Source organism: Phyllopteryx taeniolatus, chromosome 15 (genome assembly GCF_024500385.1).
Source record: "Phyllopteryx taeniolatus isolate TA_2022b chromosome 15, UOR_Ptae_1.2, whole genome shotgun sequence".
In the NCBI taxonomy this organism is placed as follows: Eukaryota; Metazoa; Chordata; class Actinopteri; order Syngnathiformes; family Syngnathidae; genus Phyllopteryx; species Phyllopteryx taeniolatus.
Genome location: NC_084516.1, coordinates 22,512,694 through 22,531,394, shown reverse-complemented (window position 1 = coordinate 22,531,394; position 18,701 = coordinate 22,512,694). Strand labels below are relative to the sequence as shown.

General features: G+C 42.3%; 1 protein-coding gene across 6 annotated transcripts in view; it reads right to left on the bottom strand.

Moving 5' to 3' along the window:
- megf10 (multiple EGF-like-domains 10) overlaps positions 1–18,701 on the bottom strand; it is an 81,880-nt gene that overhangs the window by 49,768 nt on the left and 13,411 nt on the right. For all 6 annotated transcript variants that reach the window (XM_061799534.1, XM_061799533.1, XM_061799529.1 and 3 more), the window contains 4 exons: positions 17,737–17,872; positions 16,291–16,392; positions 15,782–15,882; positions 15,325–15,417 (listed from right to left, as the gene is read on the bottom strand). In XM_061799534.1, coding sequence (XP_061655518.1) covers positions 15,325–15,417; positions 15,782–15,882; positions 16,291–16,392; positions 17,737–17,855 — 415 coding nt within the window. In that variant the 5' untranslated portion in view covers positions 17,856–17,872. The remainder of the gene's footprint in view (positions 1–15,324; positions 15,418–15,781; positions 15,883–16,290; positions 16,393–17,736; positions 17,873–18,701) is intronic.

Here is an 18,701-nt window from a genome sequence, read left to right as displayed (position 1 = left end):
GATCGGCAGGCGTAGCGTTGCAGCGTCTGCCGTGAGACTTTGTATCGGTCCGTTGTGGTAAAGAAGGAGCTAAGCCGAAAGGCGAAGCTCTAAATTTACCAGTCGATCTACGTTCCTACCCTCACCTATCGTCATGAGCTGTGGGTCGTGTCCGAAAGGTCAAGATCCTGGATACAAGCTCCCGAAATGATTTCCCTCCGCAGGGTGTCCGGGCTCTCCCTTAGAGATAGGGTGAGAAGTTCGGTCATCCGGGAGGATATCAGAGTAGAGCCGCTGCTTCTCCACTTTGAGAGGAGCCAGATGAGGTGGCTGGGGCATCTGATTCGGATGCCTCCCGGACGCCTGCCTGGTGAGGTGTTCCGGGCACGTCCTACCTGAAGGAGACTCCGGGGAAGACCCAGGACACGCTGGAGAGACTACGTCTCTCGGCTGGCCTGGGAACGCCTCGGGATCCCCCGGAAGAGCTGGATGAATTGGCTGGGGAGAGGGAAGTCTGGGCGTCCCTGCTAAAGCTACTGCCCCCGCGACCCAACCTCGGATAAGCGGTAGAAAATGGATGGATGGATGGAAGTTAAGACACACTTTTGTTCGCCTGTGTAGAGTTTGCATGTTCTCCCCGTGGGTTTTCTCCAGCCACTCCGGTTTCCTCCCACATCCCCAAAACATGCATGGTAGGTTAATTATATGTGCCCTGTGATTGGCTGGCGACCAGTTCAGAATGTACCCCACCTCACGCCCGAAGATAGCTGGGATAAGCTCCAGCACGCCCGCAACCCTAGTGAGGATAAGCGGTACGAAATGAATGAATGAATGAATAAAGAAAATGTTGGCTCCGGTTGCGCAAAATCCTTAAAATTGTCACAAATGCGTCATGATGAGACCTACTCAAGGGGCAATATTTACTTCTGCAAACACAAAGCGTCTCGTGGTTGTGCGCAATGTGACATCGTGTTTTGTGCGTATGCGTGTCACTTCACGTACCCATTCCGTCCACATTAGAAGTCGCATTTGGTTTTGTAACGTGAACGACTACGTAAAAAGATTCGATTTAACAAAAAATCGAAATTAGCATCATGCGCTTCAGTGTGAATGTAGCCTAAAAGTCTTCATGTCCATCAGTCCATGGTTAGACATACAGTATAATGTATTTATAGAGTAAGTTAAGCACTGTTGTTTCTCTTTTAAGGAGTGTCTGGCCTGTAAAGATGACTGCAAGAGCACAGAGTGGAATGCTCAATGAGGTAAAAAAAAAAAGAACCTTAGAGTGCTAGCTGGAGACTTAGAGAAATCACTGGAACAAGCTAACTTCTCATTTGACAAATCTACCATAGATAACAAACAAGAATAGGGTTCATGGGAAATCACCAAAAAGGAAACCGATGCCGTCCAAAAAGGCATTGCTGCACGTTTGAAGTTGATACAGAGCACTTGGATGTTCCAGAGCACGACTGGCAAAATCTTCTGTGGACAGATGAAACCAAAGTTGTATTGTTTTGGAGGAACACACAACGCCATTTGTGGAAAAAAAAAAGGCAAACCACACAAACATCAAAACCTTATCCCAATTGTCAAACATGGTGGAGGAAGCATCATGGTATGGGAATGATTTAACACCTCAGGGCCTGGACAGCTTGCAAACATCAATGCAAAAATGAATTCACAAGTTTATCAAGATATTTTGCAGAAGATCTTGAGGACGTCTGTTCAACAGTTGAAGCTCAAAAGAGGATGGCTGTTGCAACAGGACAATGATCCAAAACACAGAAGCAAATCAACAACAGAATGACTACAAAAGAAGAAAATAAGTGCTCTGGAGTGGCCAAGTCAAACTCCTGACCTCAACCCGATTGAGATGCTGTGGAGAGAACACAGCTATTCACATCAGACATTCCAGAAATCTTGCTGAACTGCAAGTTTTGTAAAGCGGAATGGTCCAAAATTCATCGTGATCATTGTGCAAGTCTGATCTGCAACTTCAAGAAAGGTTTGGTTGAGGTTATTGCTGCCAAAGGAGGGTTTACCAGTTATTAAATCCAAGGGTTCACTTCATTTTTTCCTCCGTCCTATGAATGTTTGCATGTTATGCTCTATAAAAATATGAAAAAAAAAAACTATTGTTTGCGTGGTATTAGTGTAAGCATACTGTTAATTCTTGTGATTTATATGAAGATCAGACTACATTTTATGACCAATGTATTCAGAAATTCACATACTTTGTCCTCCCACTGTATACATATTCACACAGTGTTTTCTGTGTCATAAAACACAGGGTGCAATATATATTTGTGCACCATAATATTGTAGCTTCAATTTAATACTCTCGAGAAGGGTCAACTTCAACTTAATGCTCTGGAGAAGGGGTCACCAATGTGATGCCTGTAGGCAGCTTGTAGCCCCCAAGTAGCACATGAGTAGCCCGTGGGCCTGTTCTAAGAAAAGCTCACCAGTGATGGGACATTGTGATTTCCTTTGAATGTTGTACAAGTGCTCATTTCAAATTGTAAACACTTGCCGAGATTTATAGAAATACAGTGTTTCCTTTGTTTTTGTTTGATACTGAAGACAATTTGGGTTTCTGACCAAAAGATGAATATGAGACAAAAGTTCAGAATTCCAGTTTCTATTTCATGGTATTTACATCTAGATGTGTTCAACAACTCAGGACAGAGCATCTTTTGTTTGAACCCACCCACTTTTCAAGTGAGCAAAAGTATTGGAGCATGAGACTGATGGGTGTTTCTAGTTGCTCAGGTGTCGACTTTTAGATTGCTTGCTAGATAGTGCTTGTTCTTGGCGTTGGGTTTCACCTGTGAAAACTGTATTTGCTGTTAATCAAACATGCAGACCGGAGAGTTGTCTATCGGCGAATAGCAAACCATTTTGAAGTGGAGAGAAAAGGGAAAATCGATCAGAGGTATTGCACAAACATTGAGCATACCCAATACAACAATTTGGAATGTCCTGAAAAAGAAAGAAACTACTGGTGTACTGAGCAACAGAGATTGAACAGGTCGGCCAAGGATATCAACAGCGGTTGATGACAGAAACATTGTGAGAGCTGTGAAGAAACACCCAAAGACAACAGTCAGTCACATCACTGCCAACCTTCACAGGGCAGAGGGTGACGGTATCACAATCCACTGTTCAAAGAATACTTCGAGAGAAGAAATATACAGGCCATACCACAAGATGAAAACCACTCATCAGCAAAAAGAAACAGAAGGCCAGATTGGATTTTGCAAAGAAGTACAGAGATGAGCCACAAACGTTTTATGGACCGATGAGACCAAGATTAACCTCGACCGAAGCGATGGAAAGGCCAAAGTATGGGGAAAGAAAGGATCTGCTTATGATCCAAAACACACAAGCTCATCAGTGAAGCATGATGGAGGACATGTCATGGGTAGGGCTTGCATAGCTGCTTCTGGAATGGGCTCACTAGTCTTTATTGATGTAGCTCATGATGATAGCAGCAGAATGAATTCTGAAGTCGACAAAACCAATTTGTCTGGCAATTTACAGAAAAATGCATCCAAACTAATCGGGAGAAGCGTCATCATACAACAAGACAATGACTCAAAACACACTGCCAACACAACAAAGGATTTCATCAGGGGGGAAAAGTGGAAGCTCTTACACTGGCCCAGTCAATCACCGAACCTTAACCCAATAGAGCATGCATTTTACCTCCTGAGGAGACTGAAGGGAGAAACACCCAGAAACAAACAAGAACTGAAAGAGGTTGCAGTAAAGGCCTGGAAAAACATTTCAAATGAAGAATGCAACAGTCTGGTGAAGTCAATTGGGTCGCAGGCTTGATGCAGTTATTGAAATAAAAATATTAACTATTAAATGTTATTCACTTTAAGTTAATTTAATAATGTCTGTCACGATACTTTTTGAAAGCTGGAATTCTGAACGTATGTCCCATATTCATCTTTTGATCTGAAACCCAAATGTCTTCAGTAAAGAACCAAAACAAAGGAATTGACCTTGCCGTTCCAACACCTTTGGAGGGGACTGTATTTCCTGCCTTGTAAAATAATTGTTAATAATCATTGTGAGAAAATATTAACATGATCAGTGTCTTCACATAGGTGAATATAATTCATTATTATGAATCACATAATTGAAGAAAATGTTAGCAAATTTACAATTTCAGAAGTATGTATCAAACTGGTAGCCCTTGGCATTAATCAGTAGCCAAGAAGTAGCTCTAAGTTTCAAACATATTTTGTCTTCATTTGATATGGTTCTTTTTTTATTGTATTGTCTTTTGCTGCTCTAACCACTGAATTTCCCGCTATTGGATTCATAAAATCTTATCTAACATACTGAGCTGACGGGCAAAATTGACCATGACTAATTTGCACACTACTGAAAAGAGGCTTTTTATAGTTTCTGCAAGACCCATTAGACACCCAATATGTACGCTTGTAATTTATGCATGACACTTACCCCCACTGCAAGGTTACACACGTTATTTGTTTTCCTTTTTAATGGTGAGATTGTGCAATTTTATGTTCTCTCCAAACCCAAAGACCATCCACTTATGTCCTACTTCCTAGAGACATGAGTACTGGAAGGCACTACTTGACAAATAAAATGAATGAATGAATGTAACCATTTATTTCAAGGTTCCCTCACAAAGACCGCTTGTTGTCGAATGAACTAGTTAATGGAGGCACTTCACAGTTTGGGAGAGATATGAAAATCTAGCCTCTGGTGTTGAAACTCAACAGGGTACAGCTTTAATGGAACGTAATAGAACTAAATCATTTGGAACAGTGTATTATCTTGAGAGACTAAGTCTAGGCTTTTATTTTTTTAATCACAGTCTGCCCCGGAACCACATTCCATTAATTTCATTCTTTGCAGGGTCTTATCTGCGGGTTTTCACATTAAAGACTAACAGCATCATTGAAAAGGTTCACCCTGACCGAGAGGGCTAACACTTACTTTTCTATCAATTTCAAAAATCTGTGAACCCTAATTTACCTCTGGCCCTTGGACTTAAACCTTAATCCAAGCACAGCTTTTTACCTTCTAGTGCGCATTTGGCCTCTTCATAACAGGTTGCATCAGTAATGTAATAAACGTGCAAGTGTGTTGTACCACGGGTTCACTGTAAATGACTTTTATTTTACATTTTACAAACAATTGAACAAGAGTCGTAAAGGTTTGCAGTTACTAACGTCCATTATAATTCCATGGCGTTGATCTATATTAAGTTCAGGGGAACGTGAGGCACCGAAAATGAAAGTTTATTCATATTTCACCTGGTAGTTTCACAATAAAGGAGAACTCAACCCAAGATGTCAAAACTTTGTTATATTTTAAATGTGCACTTTATCAGCTGCTGTGTACTTAAATCTATGAAGTATTTATTCCAGTTTGAGGTCCAAATTTGTGAGAATGTGACATACCAGCCCATTTCTGCCCCAAATGAAAACAATACAGTTAGTAAATATTCAGCAACGGCACCCTACGCATTTCATTACATGGACAGAAGCTGCATTAAAAAAAAAAACATGATCAATAACGTCATCATCTACATATACTTAGAGAGTTGATCTGATCTTTCATATCAAGAAGTTGATGTACAATGCTTTTGCATTTTGTGACATTTCCGCTGCAGCTCGTCAATCTCAGTCATGGTGTACACAGGATCGAATTAGTAAATTCTGTCAGCTGAGACAATTGACTTGCAGCAATAAGTGTCGGGAAAATTACTTTAGAAATTAACATTGCAAAGAGGAACTATGCAGCAAAGTTGGAAAAACAGTTTAGCGCTAACGACTCTAAATCAGTCTGGCATGCATTCCAATCGCTGACTAATTACAAGCGACGATCCCCCCAAGCTGAGAACAATAGCACACTTGCCAACGACTTGAATACCTTCCACTGCAGATTTGAAAAGGACACTTTCACACCCCACACCCATCCGGCCGCACCCCCGACCCCAATCACACCTCTGACTTCCGCGTTTACCATCCACGAACAGGATGTGAGACGCATCTTCAAACAACAAAAGATTAACAGAGCGGCAGGCCCAGACCATGTGTCGCCCTCCTGCCTCAAAGTCTGCGCGGACCAGCTCGCGCCAGTCTTCACTCAGATCTTCAATAGATCTCTGGAACTGTGCGAAGTACCATCCTGTTTCAAACGCTCCACCATCATTCCAGTCCCCAAGAAACCTGCAATCTCGGGTCTAAATGACTCCAGGCCTGTCGCCTTGACATCTGTGGTCATGAAGTCCTTTGAACGTCTCGTGCTGGGCCACCTCAAGAGCGTCACAGGTCCCCTGCTGGACCCCCTGCAGTTTGCCTACCAAGCGAACAGGTCTGTGGATGATGCAGTCAACATGGGACTGCACTTCATCCTAGAACACCTCGACAGTGCAGGGACCTACGCGAGGATCCTGTTCGTGGACTTCAGCTCAGCGTTCAACACCATCATCCCTGAACTCCTTTCATCCAAGTTTCTCCAGCTCAGCGTCTCACCTGCCATCTGCCAGTGGATTTACAGCTTCCTGACGGGCAGGACACAGCAGGTGAGGTTGGGAGAGACCACCTCATCCACATGCAGCATCAGCACTGGGGCGGGTGTCCTCTCTCCGCTGCTCTTCTCTCTCTACACGAACGACTGCACCTCAGCGCACCCGGCTGTCAAACTCCTCAAGTTTGCAGATGACACCACTGTCATCGGCCTCATGACGAGTCTGCATATCGACAGGAAGTGGGGCGGCTGGAGCTGTGGTGCGGCCGACACAACCTGGAGCTGAACACGCTCAAGACTGTAGAGATGATCGTGGACTTCAGGAGGCATCCTTTGCCACAGCTGCCCCTCACGTTGTCCAGCTGCCTTGTGTCAACCGTCGAGACCTTCAAGTTCCTGGGAATTACAGTCTCTCAGGACCTGAATTGGGCGACCAACATCAACTCCGTCCTCAAAAAGGCCCAGCAGAGGATGTACTTCCTGCGGCTTCTGAGAAAGCACGGCCTGCCACAGGAGCTGCTGAGGCAGTTCTGCACAGCGGTCATCGAGTCAGTCCTGTGTTCTTCCATCACTGTCTGGTTTGGTGCTGCTACAAAAAAGGACAAACTCCAACTGCAACAGACAATCCAAACTGCTGAAAGGATTGTCGGTACCCCCCTACCCAGCCATTAGGACTTGCATGCTGCCAGAACTAAGACAAGAGCGTGCAAAATCCTCTCAGACCCTCCACATCCCGGTCACCGGCTCTTCCAGCTCCTTCCTTCCTTCATGTCCTGGTTGACAAGCCTCTGCAGCATCGCGTGGACATCAGGGACAGTGCCTCTGGATTGGCAGACTGGGGTGGTGGTCCCCGGAGGGTGTGTTCCAACTACAGGTGGATCATACTCCTTAGCCTCCCTGGTAAGGTCTATTCATGGGTGCTGTAGAGGAGGGTCCGTCGGGAAGTCAAATCTCAGATTCCGGAGGAGCAGTGTGGTTTTCGTCCTGGCCGTGGAACAGTGGACCAGCTCTACACCCTCGGCAGGGTCCTCGAGGGTCCCTTGGAGTTCGCCCAACCAGTCTAAATGTGTTTTGTGGACTTGCTGAAGGCATTCGACAGTGTCCCTCGGGGAGTCCTGTGGGGGGTGCTTCGGGAGTATGGGGTACGACGGGAGTCCGAGTTTGTTCCGCATATCCGGCAGTAAGTCGGACTCGTTTCCGGTCAGGGTTGGACTCCGCCAAGGCTGCCCTTTGACACCGATTCTGTTCATAACTTTTATGGACATCTTACCCTCTATGCAGGCTTGTCGCCCAGTTCCTGCAACTGTCCAAAAACTGTGGTTAATCACAGTTAAATCATTTTTGATTTAACAAGGGAGGCAATTACTTTTTCATCGTGGTCCATGAATATAATTTTCATACTGAAACTGCACTTTGCATACTTGGGTTGTGTGAGATATTAAAATTTGTTTGATAATCGGAAACTACTTTTATTTATTTTTAAATAAACAGACTCTCCAATGTCTCAATGTATTGGCAAAAAATAATCCACTGAGCACAAATTTCTATACTTTATTATTTATATTATGAAACTGAATTTGGGGAAAAAAATCTTAACTGTCAAAACTTCACACAAATGAAAAAAATATCCTTCAAATTGGTTTTTCAATAAATAACCGTGGATCTTTAAGAAAATCAGATCCTCTTTTTCCACTCAGTTTGAGAGCGTAATATGCCCAGCATGCTAATTAACCATTTGCTCAACCAGTTCACCATTCGGACGTTGTTAAAGCGATTAACAGGCTCCTTTTATTCTGCCTGCATTAGCCTGCTTCAGACTGACCTGATATAAAAAAAAAATACAAAAAATACATACTTCCTTTGCCTCAGGCAGTCTAGTCCTGTGTGGTGAGGATTCAACGACAGACAAAGGGGATTAGAGATACTAAGATGCACACATAAAACCCTTCTGCATTCAAGTCGACCAACTCTGGAACCCTTATGAAACCTGACCTGGATGAAAGAAAGGCCAAACTCTGGACGCTTTAGGCTGCTTAGCCACTCGCTTGACAACAGCTTGCTCTTATTCCCCTGTTTACGTCAAAAAATATATATAATAATAATAATAATAACAAATAACACACTGCCTCTACATAGTTGTCAAAATTATCATGGGAAAATGTTGCATACTGCTGATGTCAAGTTTTAGGAACTCAAGCTTCGCTGTTTGTTTGTTTTTTTCCTCAGCGAGGGACAGTCTACAAAAGTAGTGGAATGGGGGTGGGCTAAGTAGAGAATGGGAGTGCAAGTCCCCCCGCCCCCCCACCCCCACCCCATCTATTTAGTGATTACGCAGTCTACAAGGCATGGCAGATCTATCGTAAACAGTTTTCTCACTGCTACAGAGGATTCACAGGGAAGGGAACAAAACATTTGCAGTGTTCTACCGCTTTCCTGAACTGTAGTTGGAATGTGTGTTCTTCTCTGGAGTTCTACTGACTACACAATAAAACTATTTCACCAGTGCACAGTCATTCGACGGTGACTCCATGGTTTTAAGTTTAAAACAGGACACAAATCAGGCTTCTTTGACTGGACGGCGGCATAAAATTGTTGCAGGGTATCAATCAAAACATCAACGGTAACGTGAGCAGTTCGTATTTCTCAGTTTTGCTGACCTATTTTGCTGTTTTGTTTGCATTGATTTCATCCTTCTCAACTGCAAGTTGATTGAAATCTTACGGAGTGAACTGTTTGTGCGGCTTCTGTCTCTTCATTTTGGCCTCAATCCCTCATCAGAATCCCAGTCATCAAAGGTGTTGTAATCACCAAGTAAAGTCAAAGAGTACCGTAATTTCTCGTGTATAATCCGCACCCATGTATAATACGCACCCCCCAAGTTAAACTCAAAATTCTGGAAAACCCTTCTACCGATGTATAATGCATTTTTACAATGCATGATTTTGCGTCTACCCATATGATCAAAACATGAAGTGTTATCTGTATTTTGTTAGTTTTGTCCAAAGAATTATTCTGAAGTTAAGCACTTTATTTGAACACTGAATCCTTTTTTTAATTTACTTGCTCTTGTTCTGAAATTCACAGCACTACTTTTATTTAGTAATTTAGAAAACACAAGAGTTGTGCTCATATGTTTGATGACCCAGGCAGAATTTGTAAGATGGGTACAATTCTTTAAAGAACACATGAAGGACCAGGCGAAACACATTTAATTGTATTTTAATGGGATTCAAATTAAAGGGTCAAAGCATTTCGGGAAAGCATTATCATTAAACAAAACATAACCATAAAGAAATGAATGATGGTTGTTGTGCAGTCATCAGTCATATTTAAAAAAAAAACAATATTTCACAAATTCTGCTGGGGTATGCAAATTTATGAGCACAACTGTACATATATCATGCAGTCATACGTACCCCTGTCATATTGGAACGGAAGTGCAGGCTTTTTCATAACCACTAGGTGGCAGTGGCATTTTGGAATGTAAGTGTTTTTCATAACCACTATATATGGGTCATTTTCATATAATTTGATCGATAACGGTAAAGACATGGCCCACTGAATTCCCTTTTGAAAATCAATACATTTTCCTCCAAAGTTCATAATTGTTTCGAATAAAAAATATTCTAAAGTCATATTTTTCAAAATTTGAATGCCAAAATGTCTTTACCTTTAAATCACCAATCACCTTTGGAAAATAGGACTTTAAGCATGGCTGCTTCAGCATGGGAGACATTCACCCACATTAAAACGAGGCGGCATAAAAAAAAAAAAAAAAAAAGCAAAATTTTATATATATATATATATATATATATATATATATATATATATATATATAACAATTGTCTTTGCCATTATTGATTAAATGATATGAAATTGACTATTTACACATTGAGTATGACTCAATATCATTTTGAGATATTTTTCTAATTGACTTTAATTGCATTTTGGCAGGGGGGGGGGAGGCGGGTTAATATCTTGGCAATTTTAAATGTATTAAAAGAACAAGATGATGAATCTCTTCAAAAAAAAAAGACTTTCTTCCAGATTTACAGTATGGATGTTCTATCTAAGTTCTCCAAAGCGTACTTCAGAGCATCTTGTTGTCATGTGTCCTCAGTCACAAGCTCCACTGCCCCAAGACATTTCCTGCCACAGAATTTTCTGCTATTATTCGTGCTCCCCTTTGAACCCAGCTAGCCCCATTTCCTGTTTTGCTCCCTAAAACGATCCTCAGACATATTGTTGGGGCCTGCTGACCTGAAAAATAAAGTCAATACCTCAGATCCTATTGTCTCTCGAGAAAATTAAAGACCTGATCGCAAAAGGAATACACTGTGACTGAATACTATTGCGCTTTTCCAACAATATACATGGAAATAAACCAAGGACATACAACAAAAACAAAACAAAATCAATTCAAATGATCAGCATCTCAAATGGTATCAACATGTTTGCTGTTAAACTCTAATAGTCATGATTTTTAGAGGACATTTTTTTTTTTGCTGACTAAAAATCTTTAGGTTATTCACCTTTTTTGTAACGGTATTCAAAACCTGTTTTCAATTATATAGCACTAGTCCTTGACAACAGTTTGTTGTCGTTTGTCGTTTGTCGAGTCGTAAAAAAAATGCCGCTGATGACAAATGACGGTCAAAACGCCATCACATCGTTGATGGAATTATTACGGCTGAAACATGACACACGTTCGACTGATGTCAGATTTTTAGAAACTCAAGTTTGTCTGTTGTTAAGTTTTCCTCAGCGACAGACAGTCCACAGAAGCAGGAAGGGTGACGGGGGGTTGGGGGGACGGCTTGGCTAAGTGAACTATTTTCTTTTCATCTATTTGGTGATTACCCAGTCTACCAAGCGTGGGACATTGAAAGAGTTTTCTCACTGATACAGAGGATTCGAAGTTAGAGGGGGGGGCGGGCATGTTTAGTGTTCTACTGTTTTCCCAAACTGTGTGGGAATGTGTGATCTGGAGTTCAAATACAGTACGTCCCTGAAATTCTCTCAATAAATCCAAATGACTTCCCGCAATCAGTTACCTCTTCAAATCATATCAATAAGATGACTATTACACTCTAATAGGATTTTTTTTTTTTTTTTTTAAAGGGCCATATGCAGATTACAAACCGCTTTTTAACATACGTCATATGATTGTGGTTTTTGGGGGGATGTGTACTCAAAATCTTGTTGGAATGAAACTTCATCCAGTCGCGTGACAACGTCGACTCAAGATAGCCATGTTAAAAAAATGTAAATAAAATAAAAATACTAATGATGATGCTTCAATTATACAGATTTGTAGTACCTGCATTCCAAAATGAGTTATAATCATTGAGCAATCGTGCTTCATAACTTGAGCCGATGCGGTTTTGTCTGTTGCAGTGCTAACTCGCGGCAACACCTGACTCTATTTGTCATAGTGCGTGAGAGGGATGTTGCTCGCATGCTGGCCAACTCACTATGCTCCCGTCAGTCAGCAAACTGTTAGTGAATAATGCCAGCTGTTAGCAACTCCAATTGAAATAACCATCTGTTCTGGTTTTGTTTTTTTTTTGTTTTTGTTTTTTTTACAATATGCTAAGCATTGAATATCACAAGTCTTAGCATCAAGCGTAAACATTTTTCCATCTTTCCGTCGCCATCCGAAGCGTTGGCAGACGGAGAGCTTGTCGTTTCCTTTATTAAACAGGTAAGGTAATTGAAAAACAGCTTCTCATTTTCATCGCCAACCTGGGGGGGGGGGGGGGGGGGGGGCAATTTAGGGTTCAGTGTCTTGCCCAAGGACACCTTGACAGCGGGACAGTCAGCGTTCCATCAGTGGCTGACCCGCTCTTGTTGGATTTCTGTCGATTGTCGGTACATGTTACTACTGTGACTTTAGAGAAGCACTCTCTCCAAAAACTGGTTTCTCCACACCGAGACAATACTATGACTGAACTGACAGTCGAGGCATTCTTTTGGGGCAAAATTGAAAAGCTAAGTTATCTGCTAAACTTGCTGCCATTGCCCGTACAAATGCAAGTTGATGTTCAGAGGTTGTTTTTTTCTCTCTCTTCGTCGTCTCAGTCGCACGTCTTGATTTTATTTTATGGAACATTGTTACTTGCTTGTTTTATGGCATACTAGTGAACCCACACAGGCATTATCAAATGATTACATTATTTTTAGAATATGCCGAGGGTCAGAAATAGTTTGATGTTGCTCAATTTTTACTTATCAACATCGTGTCTGTGACGGTATTCAGACAGGCTGAGAAGCCCCAAGGACCAGACTCAACAATAAGCTCCTTTATTACGGACTGAAACTGAAGACAGCGGGGGGGGGGGCACACCCTGCGGGCTCTGCATATATCAGCATATATGGATCACAAGCTCGTATGGCGATACACAAATAACGTCCCATTAAGCGGAAGTTTGCAGCAAACTACATATCTCCAACTGGCATAATGTGCTGATGAAATTATAGCATTATATGACTTTATAAATACACACCGGATGTCACGGAAATGAATTCACATTCAAAGAAATAAGACCGCAGCATCAACTATAATTATCTGGCTTTTTTTTTTTTTTTTTTTTTAAGTCTATTTCGTGCAAGGAGGTGGTTATCATTAATAACTTTCATAAAGGAGCGTCCGCATGATATTATTCGCATGACATACGTACACTGCACATTTGCAAATCAAGCCAAGTGCTATATTATACAAAGAGAGGAAACTGATGAGAGTTAAGAGTAGAGAAAAGGAAAGCATAAGGCTATATTAGAGTGCTGGTTCCAATCATTGAATGTACTCTTTCATTTCTACAACAGAGATTTTCCTCATTCATCAACTCCTCGAAGTATTCTTTCCATCTATGCAGCGCACGACTGGCACCAGTCAACATATTTCCATCTCTGTCCTTAATCACCCTAACCTGCTGCACATCCTTCCCATCTCTATCCCTCTGTCTGGCCAACCTGTATAGATCTTTTTCTCTTTCTTTAGTGTTCAACCTAGCATACACCATCATCATATGCCTCTTGTTTAGCCTTTGCCTTACGTCGCATCTCAATGTATTCCTTTCGCCTCTCCTCGGTCCTCTCAGTGTCCCACTTCCTCTTAGCTAACCTTTTTCCTTGTATGATTTCCTGTACTGTGAGGTTCCACCACCAAGTCTCCTTCTCTCCTTTCCTGCCAGATACACCAAGTACTCTCCTGCCTGTTTCTCTGATCACCTTGGCTGTAGTGGTCCAATTTTCTGGAAGCTCCTCCTGTCCACCGAGAGCCTGTCTCACCTCTTCCCGAAAAGCCGCACAGCACTCTTCCTTTCTCAGCTTCCACCACATGGTTCTCTGCTCCGCCTTTGTCTTCCTAATCTTCCTCCCCACCACCAGAGTCATCTTACACACCGCCATCCTATGCTGTCTAGCCACACTCTCCCCTACCACTACCTTACAGTCGGTAACCTCCTTCAGATGACATCGTCTGCTCAAGATGTAATCCACCTGCGTGCTTGTACCTCCGCTCTCGTAGGTCACCCTATGTTCGTGCCTCTTCTGGAAAAAAGTGTTCACTACAGCCATTTGCATCCTTTTTGAAGAGTCTACCACCATCTGTCCCTCCAAGTTCCTTTCCTGGATGCCGTACTAACCCATCACTTCTTTCCTCTTCTCTTTCTGTCTCAGAACCCGCTTTCCACCTCCCCAAGGTCTTCGACCCACAGTAGCTGAATTTCCACCGGCGCCCTGCAGGTTGACGGCGCCGGTGGCGGTCATTGTTAACCCGGGCCACGACCGATCTGGTCTGGAATTCTTTAGATGAACGCTCATATTTGTTTGGCAAAGTTTGAAGCCGGATGCCCTTCCTGACCCAACCCACTGCATTTATTCGGGCTTGGGACCGGCCTACAGTTTCCACTGGCTTGTGCCCCCCATAGGGCTGCATTCATATGAAATTGGAAATACAGTATACGCGTGTATGCACGTGTTACAACAGTGTGGCTTCATAGTAAAAGAGTGCGGGTACTAGACTGGCCTGCCTGCAGTCCAGACCTGTCTCCCATTGAAAATGTGTAGCTCATTATGAAGCGTAAAATATGACAACGGAGACCCCGGACTGTTGAACAGCTGAAGCTTTTTTGGAACGTGTTGCAGCCATAAAATTCTAAGTTCATGATTATTTGCTAAAAACAAAGTCGATCAGTTTGAACATTAAATATCTTGTCTTTGAAGTGTATTCAATTCAATACAGGTCGAACATGATTTGCAAATCATTGTATTCTGTTTTTATTTATGTTTAACACAACGTCCCAACTTCATTGGAATTGTATGTCAGGTAAATAGTTCCCCCTTTATTGCATGTGTTTCATAATGTACAGCTGTTTGTTGCGTGCCTTTAGATAGGAATAGTGTGTTTCATTCTCCTACTTTATTTGATTATTCTTCGTTAAATATTAGTTTTGTTGCATGTACTGTGAGTGAATATTGTGTTGTGTTTATGTTGCTCACCACTGTGAGCTCGTGGTGACTGTCTTACTATTGCCTTTTCTGACAATAAAGCTGAATCTCACTCATATCCGGAAACGTAGATTTCGGTTGACGGCGGTTGGCCACTCATGAAAACAAACTGCAAAACCCCGCACACTGCGCGGCAGTTCAGGTTCGGGTTCGGCAACACTGCTTGGTGTGCGGCGGGCCGAATACTGTATAGTTTGTTCAAACTTGGATGTTCTGCAGATCCAATCTGTTTTGTTTTTTCTCTCCCCGAGAGCTTCACAGGCTCTCAAACAAAAGACTTGTCACCTCACACAGAGCAACAGCTGGAAGACTTACCGCTGGAGCAATTGGACCCCCCCCATCCGGGCTCACACTGGCAGGTGTTGGGGGCCATGCAACGGCCATGAACGCAGCTCTCGGTACAATGAGCTGGAGAGGGAAAGAGGAGGATGTTAGTGGAATGAATCAGGGAAACTTTACTCGTTGAAGGGACCCCTACTGCAGATCCACTGAATTTGGGGCGCATTTTTTTGACTTACCTGGGTACCCGTAACCCATGCGAATCCATTTTCTCTTATGACTTAAATGCAAGCTTTTAAAAAAAAAGGCTAAATTGCTGCTGACCTCATTTTATACATTTGAATACGTTTGAATATTGTCAAATGAAGCAAAAAAAAAAAGTTGCGTTTCATGGGTCCGTTGTTTCATTTTTGGGTGGCGGTGATTTTACTGCACGTTTTCCCGGAACACGGAAATCTTTTTCATACAGTTGTAAATTTGTGACGATACTCACGAACGCAAATTTCGCCGTTTTCAAAGAAGCCTGGACAGCACTGGGACTTCCTTCGGTACATTGTCTTCTCCCCTCTGCGATACGCGGTCCGGTAGCTTACCCTGCAAGTAAGTCGTCCGATGAGATCGAGGAAAGATCCTCGTCTTTCTTCGCAGAACACAACTATCGTATTATATTGTAATATATAATCATATTATAAGGTTACCAATTAACGACAAGTCGTTGACAGTGACTTCATTTTTGTTTTGGTTTTTGTTTACTCAGATTAATCACACAATTGATCCAATTTAACCACACACACACACACACACTCCTTTAATAGTGTGTGTGTGTAATAATGTATTGCAATACATTATTGTTTAATTGCATTTCGGAGCTGCCCGGTGTCGGTGTCACCTTTTTGGAGGCGATAAACGTTGCATTTTGGTCACTTGAAATTCAAATGTAAAGCGAATGGGAAAACAGCCAGGGCTGTCTCAGAATATGGTTGCCACTGATGTGGTCCTCACCTGTGTCTGGTGCACTTGAACCAGTTGAGGATGTCTGTGCAGCTGGTGTAATAAATCTGATCGAAAGGATGGGCGTAGGATTCTTGCACTGTCACCGAATATCTGAAAGCACAGGAAGAGAAGGACCCAAGAGATCAGACATCAAATGCATGTCAGAATCCATGTGTGTGCGTCGGGCTTTCATGCATGACATTCTACCACCCGAGTTTAATCGGAAGGAATTTTGTGGTTCTTTGAGCTTTAATACACCGCTACCCCTCCCCTACCCACCGTTAGGGCAGGCTTCATTAAACTGTGTGACTGTGTGTGCGCGCATGGAAGCCTGCGTGTTTTCTTTGCGGCGGGTGTCTTTGGACAAAAAGTTAAATACATTGGGAAGGCAACACTAAGGCAACACTACTACTACTACTACTTGTTTTCCTGAGTAAAAAGTGTATTTGTTGTTACGTTTTTATTTACACAGGAAGAAGACAATTTTACTGGTGTGTTCCACATGCAATGCATTGTGGGTTTAATTATTCACACTGAAGTGCGCGGTCATAAATCGGTCATGGACTCACTGAAGGACTTACGATACTTAGCTTAAAAAATATTTACAATGAAAAGTGAGAACGTTCAACTACGTCTGGAGTGCGGACTGGGACCTGGTTTAACGTGCTGCACGGCTGACGTAGTAAGTGCTTCCCCCATTAACCCCGCCCACCCCAAGAACTGGTTCAATTTGTCACTCTTCGCATCAAAATTATTGTGGGAGGAGCAATTTGTGTGCGTGTCTGTGTGTCTGTCTGTCACTCATGCTTATGTGCACAAACGCACGCACACACACACACACACACACACACACAGTTGCCTCAAGTAATCAGTAACTAAGTTACTTTGAAGCTAAAAAAAAATCAGTAAAGTATCGAAGTTACTTTTACAAGGTAACTGTGGCAACACTGATGCAGACACAAATGAAGAATACAGTTCTACTACTACTGTAAGGTAATAAGTTGCTGTAAAAAAAAAAAGTAGTGATTTTTTGTAGAAGATAAAGAATATATGCCTCTGAGTACTGTTGTATTATCTGCCCACATGTTTTTTTTCCCCACAATTTGTGTCCAAATACCCGTTGCTTGAAGGGTTGTAAAACCGAGACTATCAAAGCTAACCGTTAGCATCCATCCATCCATCCATTTTCTGAGCCGCTTCTCCTCACAAGGGTCGCGGGAGCGCTGGAGCCTATCCCATCTATCATCGGGCAGGAGGCGGGCTGCCTTGGACTGGTTGCCAGCCAATCGTTTCACGGTGATTTTTATCATCGACGGACGCGTCATTGCACAAAATTTGTACCAAATGACATCAGAGCCAATCAGCCCATCACCATAAAATGCAAATTATTGGCCGATACCGATCAAGCCGTTCAGATCAGTGTCAAGTCTAATACGGAACGGTCGACAGACGAACCTCTCCCAGTGGCTGCAGACATTTGGATCTTCCAGGTTAAGGGAGGAAGTGATGCAAGGCAGGAAAAAGAAGGCCACAGCCAACGAGACTAACCCGTGGCACAGCAGCGGCATGGCCATCTCACTCACGACTCAACCTTGACAAAAAGAAAGGAACAGGTTAACTTTGCGATGGAAGAAGTGTTTCATGGAAATGAAATACACGTACATGTAACGTGCTGTATATTAAAACACCTTTCTTTCTTGTGGATAAACAATTTGTGGTTCATTCTTTACTTGAGGTTCATTCGGTAGTATTTATGAATTCATGATCATGTCTCTCATATTCTACACACTTTTTTTTTTTGTAGTGACGGCGCTGATGTTGAATGGCTTTCACATAGAAGTTGCTAAGTGAGCTGTTTTACTTCATAAATGAGAACTCAATCCAAGTGCGCAATGAAACTGCATACGATAGAACAAATTGAACTGCAAAATGAGACAGAAGATTGCGGTCTGTAAGAAATAGTACTAGACTTAGTTACAAATCAAGTCTTGGAACTTGAATCTATAAAGTTAGAAACTCGTCCTGTATACAGTGGCTGAAATATTTGACACATCGCCATTTTTCCCACGAAATATACTTCCAAAGGTGCTATTGACCTGCATATTTCGCCAGATGTTGGGAACAACCCAAGTAATCCATACATACAAAGAAACAAATAAGATCAGAAATTAAGTTGTGTGTAAAAATGTGAAATGACACAGGGAAAAAGTATTGAACACATGAAAAAAGGGGAGGTGCAAAAAGGCACGGAAAGCCAAGACAACACCTAAAATCGATCAATAATCAAACAGCAATCTACCCCTTTGTCAGTGCAAATGAACATCAGCTGGTTCAGTCCTAATTAATGGCCGACAAAAAGGTCTCATTGCCAAGGGGTGAGTCAAGACATATCTCATGATGGGTACGTTATTGTTGCAAAA